The 17,092-nt window shown below is 40.7% G+C and overlaps 1 protein-coding gene across 1 annotated transcript; it reads left to right on the plus strand.

Annotated features, from left to right (window-relative positions):
- The first annotated feature begins 16,148 nt into the window (after positions 1-16,148).
- Positions 16,149-16,739, plus strand: LOC120878867 (nucleophosmin-like). The gene has a single exon (XM_040261748.1). It carries the CDS (start codon positions 16,149-16,151, stop codon positions 16,698-16,700), a length of 552 nt encoding a protein of 183 aa, XP_040117682.1. The 3' UTR covers positions 16,701-16,739.
- The last annotated feature ends 353 nt before the right edge of the window (positions 16,740-17,092 follow it).

Below are 17,092 nucleotides of genomic sequence, written 5' to 3' on the forward strand. Positions count from 1 at the left end.
TCTGCTATATTTCTTTGTATAACTGTCAAATTGTCTGATCTAATAACAACTAAAATACCTTCTTTTCTAATGCCCTTTTATACAGCAATTACATCTAGGTGCCGCTACTTTTATTTTTTATCTGCTTATCATAGTCCTTGATATCTCATTTCCCTTTCATATCTGCCTGATTTTTCCGCCAAGATGTCAACATTTATCTAAGGAGGTATATTTCTGCTTTAACACTGTCATCCTATGCTTGATTCCAAGGCTTCCATTACTCTCACTGGGAGTGACTAAAGTATATTAGTCAAGATTTCTATCTCCTCCTTGAGTTTCTAAATAAAATGGCTTCTAGAATTGAAGTATTCTAGGCATAGGCGGGCTTTTTAATTGCCTTCTTTTTTTTTTAAGTTGAAGGATAATAGCTTTACAATGTTGTATTAGTTTCTGCTATTTTATGAGGTGAATTGCTAGATGCATACATATATTCCTTTCCTCTTGAGCCCCACTCCCAACCACATCATATCCCACCCCTCTAGGTCATCACAGAGCTCTGAGCTGAGCTCCCTGTGTTATACAGCAGTTTCCCACTACCTCTCTGTTTTACACACAGTGGTGTATAAATGTTAATCCCAGTCTCCCGATTCATCCACTCCCCTTCCCACCGCCTGAGTTCACATGCCCATTCTCTATATCTGCATCTTTATTCTTGCCCTGCTAATAGGAATCTGTACCATTTTTCTAGATTTTTAACTTCCAAATTTTTAATAATTCCTGCTAAGAAAATAGCTTATTCTTCTTTACAGTAAGGATCTCCTTTTATTTTACCTATTGACTAATAAAATACACCACCATTCTGTGGGTGAAAGCACAGTTTCAGTCTTGGGAAACTAAAGCCATGGGCAGAACCTCAAAATAAACAAAGCCTTGTGCCAACTTGAGATCACAGAGTAGAGAATAAACTCTCAAGAACCAGTAGACAAGCCCACTTTTATAAGATATTGGAACCTCTGGGTTCATCCTTTGTCCCCTCATGTTGCTGGGAGAGTTGGGGGCAGCAGGTTTAGTGCTGCCTACCTAGGCCTGGCAATAACATTCTAAAGTAAGAATTTTCTGCAGTAAGATTCTGTAGTCCATGAAGAGTGTAACTGCCTTTGCAGCTTAAAGTGGTCACCTGTAGACCTCTCTTGACCGATGACCTCAGGAAAAGTAGAAATACTGTGCCACTTATCAAGACCAAAACTTCTAACATCTGCCTCAGCTTCTCCTAAAATACTAGTCCAAGCCATACCTGTGTGGTTCAAGGTCAAGTTACAGGAGACCAAAATGAAGATCTAAATGACCAGCATATTCTGAAGTCCATGCTTATTAAAATCCACCTTTGTTTGTATGATAACAACCATTCATTGATGGAAAAGCCTCCAGAAGGGTCACTGGCACCAGGATAAAACCAGAAACCACCTCATTTGGTACAAGCCAATGCAAACTAGTCAAAATCCCACATGGGCACCATAAGCCATAACTTTGGGCCCAAAGCTGTGTTCCAAGCCAACAAATCCTCTATCACAATGACTTACATTTTGACCCCAAATATTTCTTCTCTGTGATTTATCATGATCTGCTCTCATCAAATGAAAGCATTTTTGTGTCAGTAAATTATGCCTCACATTTTTCTAATTATGGAGCAAATGACATATGGACCCTTTATTGGAGAGATGGAGATCAAAATGTCAATTTCACTACTGATAAAAGTTATATCAACCGTTATGGCTTCCAAGCATAGCCAATGAGCTTGTTAACACTCTGAACTGAACTTCCTCCCAAATCACTGCCCCACCCTCTTTGGCACATGAAGCTTGCCCCCCTCAAATTGGTACAAAATAAAAACAGTAGACCAGAAACTTCCTCTTTAAAGGTAAGAATATGCCCCAAAAGAACAGCCAAAATGGACTGAGCAATTCACTAATCAATGAAACTTCTTGCTTCCCTAAGGGAGGAGACAAAGAGGCCAGATGCTACTATAATGGTGCACTTTCTGTATGAAAACATAAAGCCAGCGAGGAAGGAAATTCACTCCCCAAAACAGAAGCTTGGGTCAATTTAGAGTGTCTTTAAAGAAATTAAGAAATTACAGAGGGGTGGCATGAAAAGTGAGAGGGAGGCTCAAGAGGGAGGGGAAATATATACATATAGCTGATTCACATTGTTGTACAACAGAAACCAATACAACTTTGTAAAGCAATTATCCTCCAAATAAAAATTTTAAAAATTATATTACATAGGTAGTGTACTAGTTATTGAATGCCTGCTTTTAAAGTTTAGAAGTATACGGAGTTAAACAAACTATTTTATTCATTCATTCTTTAAAACAAAATGTATTGAAAACCAACAGTGTAGAAGGAATTGCTAGCAATTCTCTCTTTTTCAAATGAGGAAACCCAGGACTAGAGAGAGAAAACAGTCTGACCATTCTCACATAACACGTCTGAGACAGAGCTCAGACCAAAACCCGTTCTTCCAGGCATCGTGGGATGAACAAACAATAAAATGTGCGGTCCTGGGCAAGTCTCGTCTGAAATGCTGCACCCACTTCTAGCCACTTTCAAGAAGTTATTGACTGGCAACAACTGTGACTCTGGAGAAAGAAGCCAGAAGAATAAGGGAAAGTTTGGAAAATACATCATGCGAGACAAAGAAAGAGGGAAGCTGGGATGGAAAGTGTTCTTCTGCTGGGGTCAGATGACCTGTTTTCAAGACATGGATTCAAACACGTGGAGCTGCTATAACTTTGGACAAGTCCTCTGACCTTCCTAAGCCTCCTCCATTTCCTTCTCCATAATCAGAGATGACAATAATATCACGGCCACTCTTGCAGAATAGAAGTGAGGATTATATGTGAGAATGGACCAGGATGATTTCTGTAAAGCCAATGTCAATGTTATTCACATAATTATTACTATTAAAAGATAATGGAGTTATGACTTCCCTGGTGGTTTATTGGCTAAGACTCTGTGCTCCCAATGCAGGTGGTCCAGGTTCCACCTCCGGTCAGGGAACTAGATCCACAGCCTGAAACTAAGGTGGAAGACCCCACATGCTGCAACCAAGACTAGGTGCAGACAAATAAACAAATATTAAAAAAAAAAAAGACAGTGGAGCTAACAATATTTATCAAAGAGGAAAATGAAGCCAAGTTGAGCCCTGGGAAATCTGTGATACAATCCCTTATGACAAAAAAAAGGGGGGGTGGGATAAAACTTGCCAGCCATCTATTCCCTTAGTCACTTTTCTAAGCCTTTGTTGCAAATTCACAACCAAGTAATGCTGTGATTATTGTGATTCTCCATGATGCAGAGGAAAAAACAAGGCTTCAGAGAGGTTGAGAAATATGACCAAAATAGCGCAGTGAGGAAGTGGAGGAGTCACGGCTGGAATGAAGTGAAAGCCCGTCCTCTTTTCTCTGCACCCCCACTACCAGTCAGTATGTTCTAGAACATAGTGCAGCTTAGAGGGCAGATCACGGAGGGAGGTCATGAGCTTGAATCAAACGTGAGTCTGCCTGGCTGGCAGCTCACTTTCCACCATCAGGCAAAGAGCAGAGTGATGGGGTTTGTGGGCCCTAGAATCAAACTCCCTCGCATTGCACCATGTTTTGCACTGAGCAGCTGAATGGATGTGTGTATGTGTGTACATATGTGTGTTAGTCACGCAGTTGTGTCTGACTCTTTGATGACTCCGTAGACTGTAGCTCTCCACGCTCCTCTGTCCATGAAATTTTCCGGGCAGGAATATTGGGGTGGGTTGCCATCTCCCCCTCCAAGGGATCATTCCAACCCAGGGATCAAACCCACATCTCCTGCACTGCAGGCAGAAGTCAACTGGGAAGCCATGCAAGATAACTCATCTCGTGTCTCCTTTTCCTCATCTGTAAAATGGGAATAACAACAGGCCAACTCTTCCAGACGATTATATGAGAACACATAAGTTACTGTATATAGGATGCTTGGAACTGCTTGGCAAAGTACATCTGTTATGGCTGAACTGTTTTCAAAAGGGAATAGAAGGCATAAACATTAATTCTCAGTTGTAAGATTGAAGAGAGGATGGAAAGGTGATATTCAGGTTCTCTTCCCACCCTCAGACCTTAAGGACACTTTTCTTTCCCCCATTCTCTCTCTATATATATATTACCAGACAAAGACCTCCTGGAAGCACCCTAGAGCTCAGTCAAGTACCTTGCTCAACGTTGATTTTGATTGCAGCAAAAGGAATTTGGAAAATAACATCAAAGTCCTAGGTACAAAAACTGACTTTTAAAAATAGGTACACTAAAGCCAGTTCCAAGTGTAGTTGCTGGTATAGTTCATATATTTAGGGATTATTCTACCTTTTCTTTTAAACTGAACAAACATTGATTGCACTGCCTGAATGGGGCTGGATAAGAAGCCCATAATGAGACAAAAAAAAGGTTTTGGCCAGACAGCATGCTATCACATCCTGATGTAAGATTAAACCTCACAGGTGTGAGGAGGGGACAAGTCTTGGCAGGAAGTTTTGACTCTACAATAAGAATAAAAGAGGTGTCATTCTTCACGAACTTCCATGGAAATTGAGTAAGTGATGGGAAAAATCAGTATATTCCCCCTAAGCCTCACACTACTCAATATTAACATGGCTTTAATTTAATTAGGGATAACTTTTCTTTAAGGTGGTATTTTTGGCTTATTTTATTTTATTTTTATTTTTTTAACATTTTTAATTTCTACCTTTATTTCAATTTGGTTTTTTGAAATACATAAGCTTCTCATTTCAACTATTGTATAATGCTTCAAAACTAGTTTAAACAAAGACAAACCCAAGAAGAACCGGTAAAGCATTCCTTACTTTACGTATGATGCCCCAAGTGCCACATCCATGGTGATGTATCACAGAAAAGAACTGGTAATAGTTTAGCAGATTCTAGAGCAATCCTAAAAGTTTACACAAAGCTAAACATTGCCTCTCTTCTAGTCCACTTATTTTCCTTTAATTTGATCTTGACTCTATTTATTATCTTTCTGTAATAATCCCTATGTGACATCAGTTTCTTAAGTGTTCCAATTAACTACACATACCTCTTTAAATAGCTCTGCAACATTTTAGAACATTCAACCAATGGTGGTATTTTTGGCTTATTTTTAAAGCTAATAATCACAGCAATGAAGGGCTCTAGGTGGCTACTTTTGCAGAATACTGATGAGAAGCTACATATTTTTGGATATGTAGCCCTCAAATATATCTTGATCTCAAAATCCCATGTCTAAAGAAATCATCAGCCATGTAAAGAAATATAAACACATATGATCAATACAGCATTGTATGTGCCAGGCCAAAAAAAAAAAAAAATGGGAAAAGAAATGTTCAGAAATGCATGGCCAGAGAAATAAATTGTAGAATCAATGAGATGGAATACCAGGTGGATATTCAACTGACAATAACTGTGAGCAATTGTGAAATGAGCAGATTATTAGAAAATGAGTTGTATAACCATAATTATGTGCATTCATTTACATAGAAAGAATAGAAACCTAGAAGGATGTGTGTACATCAAAATGAACACAGTGGTTAATTCGAGAGCAGTAGGACTCGGAATTTTTGTGTCCTCTTTCCTGCTTTCATGTGCTATCCAAATTATTTCAGGTAAATTTCACAGTAAGTATCACTTCACAATAAGAAAAAAATCAATACACAATTTTTACATAGGATGAGTTAGTACTACTTTTTAAAGGTAAAGAGGATGCTATAGATATGCAGAAAACATATATGTGTCGTCCCAGTAGTCTGCTGTGAGTTAACGGAGTCATCCACGTTCTTGAACTACACGTCTAGCCTTCATGTGATAGAGAAAGAGACAGGGTTTTGAAGTTGGTGATAAGAAAAAAGTACCCCATATCACCTCCTCTTGAACACAAACCCTTAATCTAACTTAGCTTTAATTTCCTTGTTTGTAAAGTGAAGATCAGTAGTCCAAACCTATGTGCTGAGAACTCAGGTGAAAGATAAAGCAATTGAACAAAGCTTGCTTGCAGAGGGATCTCAATCAAGGTGAGGTGTTTTACTTCATCTGCCCGTTTGAAAACTGAATTGGTAGAAATTCTCTGGCTGTCCAGTGGTTAGGACTCTGTCCTGTCCCTGCTGAGGGGGCAGGTTCTATCCCTGGTTGGGGAACTAGTATCCCACAAATCACTGCGTGAGGCAAAAAATAAAATAAAAAACCGAGTTGGTGTCGTTAAATGAGATAAGGTATGAGATGCAAGTGTGGAGTGGACAAGACAGAAAGTGAGCATCCAGTGAAGGCGGCTTGTTTTTCTCTCCTCTTGGGTGGCACCTGGACTTTGTTTCCCCGCTCAAGCCTCTGTTCCCTTCTGTCCTTTTAGGACATAAGACAGCATCAGCCAACAGAAAGCTGCTACCTCTGCCACAGGTAAGAAGGAGAGGTGAAGGGGCTGCCTCAACACCTGTCGGCCCCAGGAAGATACCACCTTGTCTGTGCTCCAGGGACTGAGGCAGACACCTCATCTGCTCTCTCCCTGCAGGCCAGTTCTGCATTGGCAAACACCAGTCCAGCCCACACCTGGAATGCTGCTGCCTGAAACCCCAAATCTCCATGACTGGGTTTGCCAGCTGCAGCTACTATAGCCACAGAAAGACAGCTTCTGGTTAAATCTCGCCTTCCCAGTCTCAATGTGAGTGCCACTGCTCTAACAGAAACTCAGTTTAACCAGAACCCTAGTTATAAGGGGGTTTGAGAAATGTAATTTTTAGACCACCAGTTTTACAAAAATAAAAGTATGGAAAGAAGTTGTATGGAAAGTTTAATGCTGACTTGCCAGATCTACCTGGTACCTCCCTCAGACGCTAGAACAAAGGCATCCTTTCCCTGAACCCTTTTCTTCTGAGGATCCTACATATCATATAAGTACATCAAAAGCAAATTTATGAAAGCACATATGTATACCACTGTTTCTTGGGATCTTATACTCAGCAATTTGTTGTTGCTCAGTTGCTAAGTTCTGTCTGACTCTGCGACCCCATGGACTGCAACATGTCAGGCTTCTCTGTCTTTCACTCTCTCCCAGAGTTTGCTCAAATTCATGTCCATTGAGCTAGAGATGCTATCTAACCATCTCATCCTCTGTCTCCCCCTTCTCTTCTTGCCCTTCATCTTTCCCAGCATCAAGGTCTTTTCCAATGAGTTGACTCTTTGCATCAGGTGGCCAAAGTACTGGAGCTTCAGCTTCAGCGACAGTCCTTCCAAGGAATATTCAGGGTTGATTTCCTTTAAGATTTACTGGTTTGAGCTCTTTGCAGTCCAAGGTACTCTCAAGAGTCGCTTCTCCAACACCACAATTCAAAAGCATCAGTTCTTGGACACTCAGCCTAATTTGTGGTCCAGTTCTTACATCTGCACATGACTACTGGAAAAACCATAGCTTTGACCATGCGGACTTTTGTCAGCAAAGTGAGGTCTCTGCTTTTTAATATGCTAAGTTTATCATAGCGTCTCTTCCAAGGAGCAAGGGTCTTTTAATTTCATGGCAGCAGTTATCACCCACAGTGATATTGTAGCCCAAGAAAATAAAATCCATCACTGCTTCCACCTTTCTCCCTTCTATTTGCCATGAAGTGATGAAACTAGATTCATGATCTTATTTATTTATTTATTTATTTTAACATTGAGTTTTAAGCAAACTTTTGACTCTTTCAGCAATGGCACAGAACAACTCATACACCTAAACACTAGTTCATGTGTCTAACTCTTTGGGCATACAGGAAATGTTTCTTTTACCATAAATTCTTGAAGGATGGGGCTTTCTTGGTGGCTCAGATGATAAAGAATCTGCCTGCAAGGCGGGAGACCTGGGTTCAAACCCTGGGTTGGGAAAATCCCCTGAAGGAGGGCATGGCAACCCACTTCAGTATTCTTGCCTGGAGAATCCCCATGGAGAGAGGGGCCTGGCAGCCTAGAGCCCATGGGGTCTCAAAGAGTAGGACACAACTGAGTGACTTGAAAGATGACTGAGTCCAAATGTGTGAAGCTTTGTGAATGGAGATGGACACAAATGCCCATGAATCACCTGTGTGGGGAAAATGCTTAAGGAAGAGAAAAGATCAAGCAACTACTCTATTGACTCTTTCCTCTCAAGGATGCGTTAGCTTTTGGTATAATAAAGCATCAGCTTCCCAAGGATGCCAATTATCCATTGATCTTGAATCTCTCTATATTCCAATTAGTGATTTCAGAGGTACTCAGAATTAATTTAGGATTCAGAATACATGCATAAGTCAACTAAGAAACATTTTGCAATGTTAAACAATGCACTTCACTCTTAAAATTGCATATTCTTGAGCTTCAGTGTGACATGTATGGGATGTTTCTCCAATACTTTATATTGGCAACCTGGTGGGCAATGGGTGCAAGAAATGTGAAGACTATTTTCATACATATATTTTAAAAGATTTAATTACACTTAAAAATTAAATAACTGTATTTGAATGATTTTGACTAAATTGCTTTTGATATTAAGCAATTTTAATAATATTGTATATTTTAATTTTAATAAGCAATACTGAAATTTTATAAGACAACATTTTGGAGACATATGCAAAATGATGTTAATTTTTCAAATGTTTATATTTTACAGAAATGAAATTGACACTTTCACTTGCATTTAGCTTACATTTGATGGAAATATATTCTAATTTTTCATACTTTGAATAGAACTCTATTTTATATTTTAATCTTGCTGAGTATTTTAGTCAATAGAACACAAACAACATGAACATTTTCTATTTTAAAAGTATAAGAAATTATTTTTGCTGAAATGAAGTCAAGAAAAATAAGTTTCATGGAATAAACATACACTCATTTATGAATTATGCAACACAGTGTTAGTGGTCCATCAACAGAATAACCAGACATGAGCAATCATCATTAAGTTGAGTTACTGACATGTTTTGCTGACTTCCTCCCTTTTTTTGATTCCTTTTTCTTGGGATAATAGAAAAGATAACTAATCTTTACGGTACCAGACAGGTCCCTGATATTTGAAGAAGGTGACTGCAAACCTGGGAAACATCTCTTCCCCAAATCTAAATCAGACTAAGTATATGTTCTCCATCCTCATGCATTCAGTCACTTCACTGCTGTTAAAGTGAGAAGCCTCTAGAGAGGATTATGTGTGTGTGTGGTGGGGGCAGGGCGAGGGGTATCCCAGGTGGCCTGGTGGTAAAGAATCTGCCCGCCAATGAAGGAAGATCCCCTGAGAAGGAAATGGCTCCGCACCCCAGAATTCTTGCCTGGGAAGTCCCTTGGACAGAGGAACCTGAAGGACTACTCTTCATGGGGTCCCAAAGAGTTGGACGTGACTAAGCACACACACATTACGTGTGGGGCATTGTGCTTGGCGCTGAAGGAAAAGAAGTAAAACCATGTGGCTCCTGCTATAAAGACATCAGATTCCAGGGACTTCCCTAGTGGTCCAGTGGCTAAGACTGCAAGCTCCCAATTCAGGGAACCCTGGTTTGATTCCTGGTCAGAGAACTAGATCTCGCATGTTGCAACTAGACCTGGCACAGCCAAATAAACAAATATATATATTTTTAAGACATCAGATTCCAGCAAAGAAAATCTTTGGGCAAGATTGTTTGATTTTTGGTAGCTATTCCTTTTAAATCCAATACCAACAACAAAATGAAATATCTTTACATAAGGATATTCCTAAATACGTCCTTTTTATTCACTCTGTTATTAAGCAATCTTTAACAACAAAATCTTGTCTATTCTTGGGAACTGGGGATTCTAAGATGGACAAAAATGTCATGGTCAAAATTCAAAGTCAAATGCTCTGGACAGAGACACAGTCACTGTGTGATAAGTTTAATGACAGAAGCCAGTGTAGGATGCTATGAGCATTTTCTTTTTATTCACAAATAATTTGATTTTACTCCATATCATCCTCAAACTACCAACCTATGTAACCAACTTACTTATTTACTGTCATCATTTTCTTACTTCACTGAAATTCCTCAATCCACAGAAATCTAGCATCTAGCCCACCCTCCGCTTATACTGCCCAAACAAGGTCACCAGTGACCTCTTAAAAAATAAATCCAATGGGCATTTTCTCTCCTTACCTTAATCTGCAGGGACATATGCTTCCTTCCTGAAGTAACTTTCTCCACTGGTTTCTATGGCACCTCACCCTCCCAGTGAGTTCTCTAAGATTTCTGGCTAACCCATCTCAGCCTCCTTCATGACTCTGCTAATCTCTTAAAGCTCAGTCCTATATATGTTTCCCACATATGTGAGCTATAAATATGCTTGATGATTGCAACCATAAATATACTGGGTGATTGCAACTGTAAACACACTAAATACTGACAAAGCTGCATCTGACCAAAATCTTTCTTCTGAGTTATGACATGTATATACAATTGCCAAACCAATCCCTCTCAGGTGTCACTGAAGCCCATTACGTTTAGGCAAAACTAAGGTATCGTTGCTCCTTAGTCAGAGCTGTAAGAACATATGTAGAGAGAACATATGTGATGGAACCTTGCAAGAAAGTGGAGTTTTATTATTTTAATAGAAATATTCAGATAACTACACATATTTGGGACCCATCCAATATCCTTGCATGAACGTCTTCTAGCTGTTGATTGTCCTTGCTGCTAAAATGTTCTTGGCAGAAACAAACAACAACCAATGTTCCACTGGTTAGAAAAATCTATTCCTTTTTTCTCCATCTTTTTCTACAAGTAAATAAAGAGAGAGGGAGATGGGGAAAGGCAGAGGAATAAAAGTACATGGTTATCACAGATGGATAACAAAGAAGATGGTGGGAGAATGCAACCTGTCACTAAGGGGAGCCTAGGACTCAATCAACTGCAGATAAATCAGAGAGAAAACAGAGCTAAAGGTAATTTTGTTCATGTTATTCTGAACTCAGTAAAAGAGTGAGTGAATGTTAGTCTCTTAGTCATGTCTGACTCTGTGCAACCCCGTGGACCATAGTCCACTAGGCTCTTCTGTCCATGAAATTTTCCAGGCAAAAATACTGGAGTGGGTAGCCATTCCCTTCTCCAGGGGATCCTCCAAAGGTAATTTTGCCCATATTATTTTGAACTCAATAAACGAAGTCCTTTAAAAATAGAGCCATTCATTAACAATCCAAAAGGATGCCACTGGAGCTTTCCATGGGAGCACCTCCTTGTCATTCAGCTCTTAGTTCAAATGTCATCTCTTCAGAGAGGCCTTCTCAGACCCCCACTAGCCATCCCAAACTCACCTCACTCTCTTACTTCTTCACATTTTGTTCCTTCCCAGCTATTTATACCCATTTGAAATTCTCTGATTTTTTGCTTGTGCATTTTCTGGTACCCACCAACCACTCCATGAGAATACAAGTTGCATGAAAGCAAGATGATATCTGAATCTTCAAAGACTTAGACTTCTGTTCAAAGCCCAAGTCGGTAGGGGATAGGGCCCATGTTGGAATCAGGCCTTCTGTGTCCCGTGCTTTCTCTGTGGTCAAGGCTCTCTATCATCTTCTTTCCACAAAACAGTTTTGAATCCAATCTCAAAGAATCATCTCTACCAAGGGGTTCACTTATGGCAGAGACTGTTGTGCAAGCCTGACTGGGGTCTGTGTCTCTGGATGCTGTTAATGAACTGCAAGTGGAGGGACAGTACTGCCTGGTGGAAGGTCTGGAGCTGTCCTTTCCCTTATTACAGCTTGGCCTGTGTCCCCACTAACACCACCATGATGATGGGCTGGAAAAGCTGGAGGGAGAACTTTTTAAAAATAGTAATAACGCTGATCAGAATGACCTAACAAAGTGAAAAATGGAGAAGACACAAACTCCTGAACATGGACTGCCTGCTCTGAGTTATTTAAAGTCTCTTTCCTAAAAGGTGCCAACTCTTACTGTCTGATGATTTCAGAGGCTTGCATCCTTCCCCCCCACCCCCTGCCATCCCCAAACCAGCCACTGAAATGTAATAAATAGTCTCCAAGCTCATCCTCTGCTGAGTCATCTGGAGCTGGGAACCTCATGCATCTCAGGGCCTCATCTGAGATCGAATTCCTCTTTATAAACAGTTCTCTAAAGATGAACAGACACATGGTTCATGAATGATCCATCACTCAGGCAGCTTCTTAGAGACCACTGCTTCTGATGAGAATGGTTCACATTTTCTAAATAAACCATCAAAGTGAAAGTGTTAGTCACTCAGTCGCATCTGACTCTTTGCGACCCCATGGACTGTAGCCCACCAGGCTTCTCTGTCCATGGAATTCTCCAGACAAGTATACTAGAATAAGTGGCTATTCCCTTCTCCAGGGGATCTTCCCAACCTAGGATCGAACCGGGGTCTCCTGCATTGCAGGCAGATTCTTTGCCATCTGAGCCGCCAGGGAAATAATCCATACCAGCACCCTAACTCAGCTGTTAAAAATAATAATAATAACCCCCAAATATGGATTAGGCACTAGCAGCATTTACTCAGGCAGGGTTTTCTAAAAAAGCTACCGGCTTCTCTCTTTAAATAGATGAACAGAATTTCAGAATTGGTAAGAATTTTGGAAACTATCTCAGCCCAACACCTCCCAATGTATGTTATACTAAACACAAGAACTGCAGGACGTTATTATGTGGGAAAGGGAGGCTTGGGAATAAAATAAATTCAGAGAATGCTATGTTTCATGAAGTTCAATGGGTTTCTTTGTGTAAGAACTTACAGTCTCTAAGGTATACTGGGCAACTTTAATTGGGAAAAAATATAAGATATTACATAGTCTCATCTTATTATCCATGGGACCCTTTGTCTTGGGACATCTTGTTGGATCAGTGTTGTATGGGATACTAATTTGGAAAATGGTAGTCTGGTCTTACTTTTCATAAGTAAGTCACTTTGGTCAGGGAATAATTTTATGTGTGTGTTATACAAAATTTTCCAGATGTTCCTTTCATTGAAATGTTATGGAAACCTAAATTAGAAGAGGTGAATAGTTGAACACAAAGAAGTTTAGTGGAATGTACTTGGATTAACATCCTGGCATACCCAGCTGTGAGATGTGTGGTCTGAGGAGAGCTCTGTTATACCTGTGAGAAGGCTCAGGTCAACCCAGTCAAGAGGTGAGCAGCCAGCGTCTCCTGCTGGGGAGGGACAGCAGCGCTGGGGTTGTTCTTGTTCAGTTGCCAAGTCGCGTCCAACTGTGACCCCATGAACTTTTGCATACCAGGCTGTCCTTCACCGTCTCCCAGAGTTTGCTAAACTCAAGTCCACTGAATCAATGATGCCATCCAACCATCTCATCCTCTGTTGCCCCCTTCTCCTCATGCCTTCAGTCTTCCCCAGCAACAGGATCTTTTCCAATGAGTCAGCTCTTCACATCAGGTGACCAAAGTATTGGAGCTTCAGCTTCAGCATCAGTCCTTCCAATGAATATTCAGGGTTGATCTCGTTTAGGATGGACTGGTTGGATCTCCTTGCAGTCCAGGGGACTCTCAAGCATCTTCTCCAGCACCATAGTTTGGAGACCATCCATCAGACTTCAGCTGTGCAGCACATCCACAGCTGGTTTCCATGGTGGTCTGCCCATGCCCTTTGCAGGTATCTGTTTCTCTTGGTCAAAAGTTTATAACCACTTGACTTTTTTCTGGAAAAATGCCATGTTCCTCTTCATGTCAAATAGACTACAGCTGTGGATATCGAGTCAACAACAATTTGTTAGGGACCTGCTAGGAGCAAGCACTGTGCTAAAAACTGGCAATACAAATATAAACAGACTAGAGAGAAATTAAGGTCACCATTCTGGGCTTTTATCACTTTCATTCATATAGAGTCTCTCACCCTGATTCTAGCTCGCATCCCAAGTCCCTCCTTCTGCCTGACTTCCAGGGAAAAGAGAGTACCTGTCATGATATCATCCTTTGGGGACTTCCTTGGTGGTCCAGTGACTGAGACTCTGCCTAGCAGTGCAGGGGATACAGGTTCGATCCCTGGTCAGGGAGTTAAGATCCCGCATGCCTTGTTGCCAAAAAAAAAGAAAAAAGTAAAAAAGCAAAACATAAAACAATATTGTAATAAATTCAATGAAGACTTTAAAAATGGTCCACATTAAAAAAAAATCTTTTAAAAAATGATACCGTCCTTTGGAATCTTGCTCTCCAGCTATATGTTCATCCATCATGACATCCTTTGAGCGTGTGCATAATGCCAGGTGCTCTAAAAGGTACTGAGAGGACACAGATGAGCAAGATATAGACCCTGCCTTCAAGGAAATCATCACTGAGCAAACCGCCATGGCCAACCTCTAGGTGGATAATAGAACATGCTTCTGAATGTTGAAAAAAAGAAAGCAGAGGCATCCATTTATAACTGAAAGTTAGAAATTTTGCTCTACCTTGACCAACTGAGTATCTCCAAAACAGTCCACTAGCACTTCTATTCCTTAGTTGCCACATGTTCAGGAATGATCTACCTGATCTCTTGTCCCAAGTTTTAAGTAAACAAAGAATATTTACATAACATCTAACAGGATCTAAGTATTTTTAACATGCATTCTTAATCTTCGCAATAGCCTGGTGAAATAGGTATTTATCACTAATATTATAACATCAATGGTAGTTGTTATTGTATTAGTCTTAGCGTCTGTATCATAAGCGATAGAACTGTTAGTATAACAGGAGTGATCGTATATCTGACAGGCCCAGAACAAAGCTATATATGCTTGTATTCTCCTAAGATTATTAAAAGTATTCTCTTGGAAGCTCAGAACTACCCAGGTTTGGCAATGACACATTGTATGATCCCTCAGTCATTAGCACAGATTCAAATAAGGCTCAGAGAGGCCACAGGGATGTTCAAGATCACACAGCTGATGAATGGACAAGCTCTGATATGGACAGAGGTCCTCTCATTCTAAATACCGTTTATTCTCAATCATCACAAGCAGGACAAATTGCTTTGTGAGAATAAAGAAGCCCACAAATAGGGAGGTGCTTTATAAACTGTGAGATGATGTACACAGTTTATTCTCCAGTGTTCTTGCCTGGAGAATCCCAGGGACGGGGGAGCCTGGTGGGCTGCCGTCTATGGGGTCGCACAGAGTCGGACACGACTGAAACGACTTAGCAGCAGCTTAGCAGCTTGGACAATGTGCAGTTACTAATAATCCATCATCTATCGGTCCTTGCCAAGGGCTCGTATCAGGAGGAGTCAATCATAGAAGCAGCAGCCCAGAGGAGGCTGAGAAGCCACGGTGGATGTGACCAAGAGGGAAGAAACTCTGCTCGCACATCAGCAAAGAAAAATCCCTTCAACAAAGTAAAGCCGTGAAACAGGCTGGATGACACAGTGTCTGACGCTGAGAAAGGGAAAGAAAAAAGAAGGGCCAGCACTTACCCTGGTGAGACGCATAATACCTCTGTTCATGGGATGCAGTGGAACATGGCATCTGGTGAAAAGAGGGGAAGGAAACATGGCATTTGTCCCAAAGAGAGAGGAACCCATGCCAAGGACAACAACTACCTCTCCAGGTGGAGAAAGGGTCACCTTAGGAGTGTTAATTACCTCCCAGGCTGAGCAGAGTCCCGTCACAGTGAGGATAGAGAGGAAAGCTGGTTGGTGGTCATTGCCTTTTTCAACCCTAACAGACATTCTGTAGCTCTTCATTTTTTCCCAGTTCTATTAAGAAATAATTGACATAACATTACTGGGAAAGTTTCAGGTGCACAGTACAATGGTTTGATTCACATAGATTGTAAAATGGTTACCGAGATAAGTTTAGTTAACATCCATCATCTCATAGAGATACAATGAAAGAAAAAAAAAAATAAAGCATGACTATTTCTTGTAATTAGAATTAGGCAAGTCAATTATGATGTAAACAATATTAATATCTGTTAAGATTTACCTGCTTAAAGTTACAGTGATAACATGTGAAAAATATTAACTAAATTCTCATCTGTTCGCACGGTTCTGTCAAATCATGTACTTCTAGTCCTTTAAGAGGCTTCTGCTTTCCCTGGTGTGATCTGTCTTGCGCGGTTGGTCCTTTGAACAGTAGTCATTTAATTTCATCCAGCTTCTCTCCCACATAAATGCATGCTGCCAACCCATGGAGGAGTCAACGGGCATGGATATGAGCCCATCAAGGCCCCAGAACTATCTTTCTGGTTCTGAACTAAAGGCTGACAGAGATTTTCCCTTCAAGGTGGATAATGATGAAAACGAGCACCAGTTATCTTTAAGAACGGTCAGTTTAGGGGCTGGAGCAAAGGATGGATTACACATTGTTGAAACAGAGGCAATGGATTATGAAGGCGGTCCAACTAAAGTAACACTGGCAACTTTGAAAATGTCTGTACAGCCAACGGTTTCTCTTGGGGGCTTTGAAATTACACCACCTGTGGTTTTACGGTTGAAGGGTGGTTCAGGGCCTGTGCATATCAGTGGACAGCACTTAGTAGCTGTGGAGGAAGATGCAGGGTCAGAAGACAAAGAGGAGGAGGATGTGAAACTCCTAAGTATATCTGGAAAGCGTTCTGCGCCTGGAAGTGGTAGCAAGGTTCCCCAGAAAAAAGTAAAGCCTGCTGCTGCTGCTGAAGATGATGATGATGAAGAGATGATGACAATTTTGATGAGGAAGTTGAAGAAGAAGCTCCAGTAGAGAAATCTGTAAGAGATACTCCAGCCAAAAATGCACAAACATCGAATCAGAATGGAAAAGACTCAAAACTGTCAACACCAAGATCAAAAGGATCCTTCAAAATAACAGGAAAAAAAAAAAAAAACACCTACGACACCTAAAGGACCTAGCTCTGTCCTTAAGACATTAAAGCAAAAATGCAAGCAAGTATAGAAAAACACATTGAACAATCCTGGGCACTACTGGTAAACTAAGCCCAAAGGTGGGGAGAGGAAAAGAAGAGATGCACATAGTCCAAACTGAGTATCATCAACAATCCAGACTGAAGTCTTCTAGTTTAATCTTAGTCCCCTTTCCTGATTGGCCACACACCCACGCCTCCTTCCAGGCTGGAAGCAATCAACTGATCTCCT

Source organism: Oryx dammah, unplaced genomic scaffold (genome assembly GCF_014754425.2).
Source record: "Oryx dammah isolate SB20612 unplaced genomic scaffold, SCBI_Odam_1.1 HiC_scaffold_19, whole genome shotgun sequence".
NCBI lineage: Eukaryota > Metazoa > Chordata > Mammalia > Artiodactyla > Bovidae > Oryx > Oryx dammah.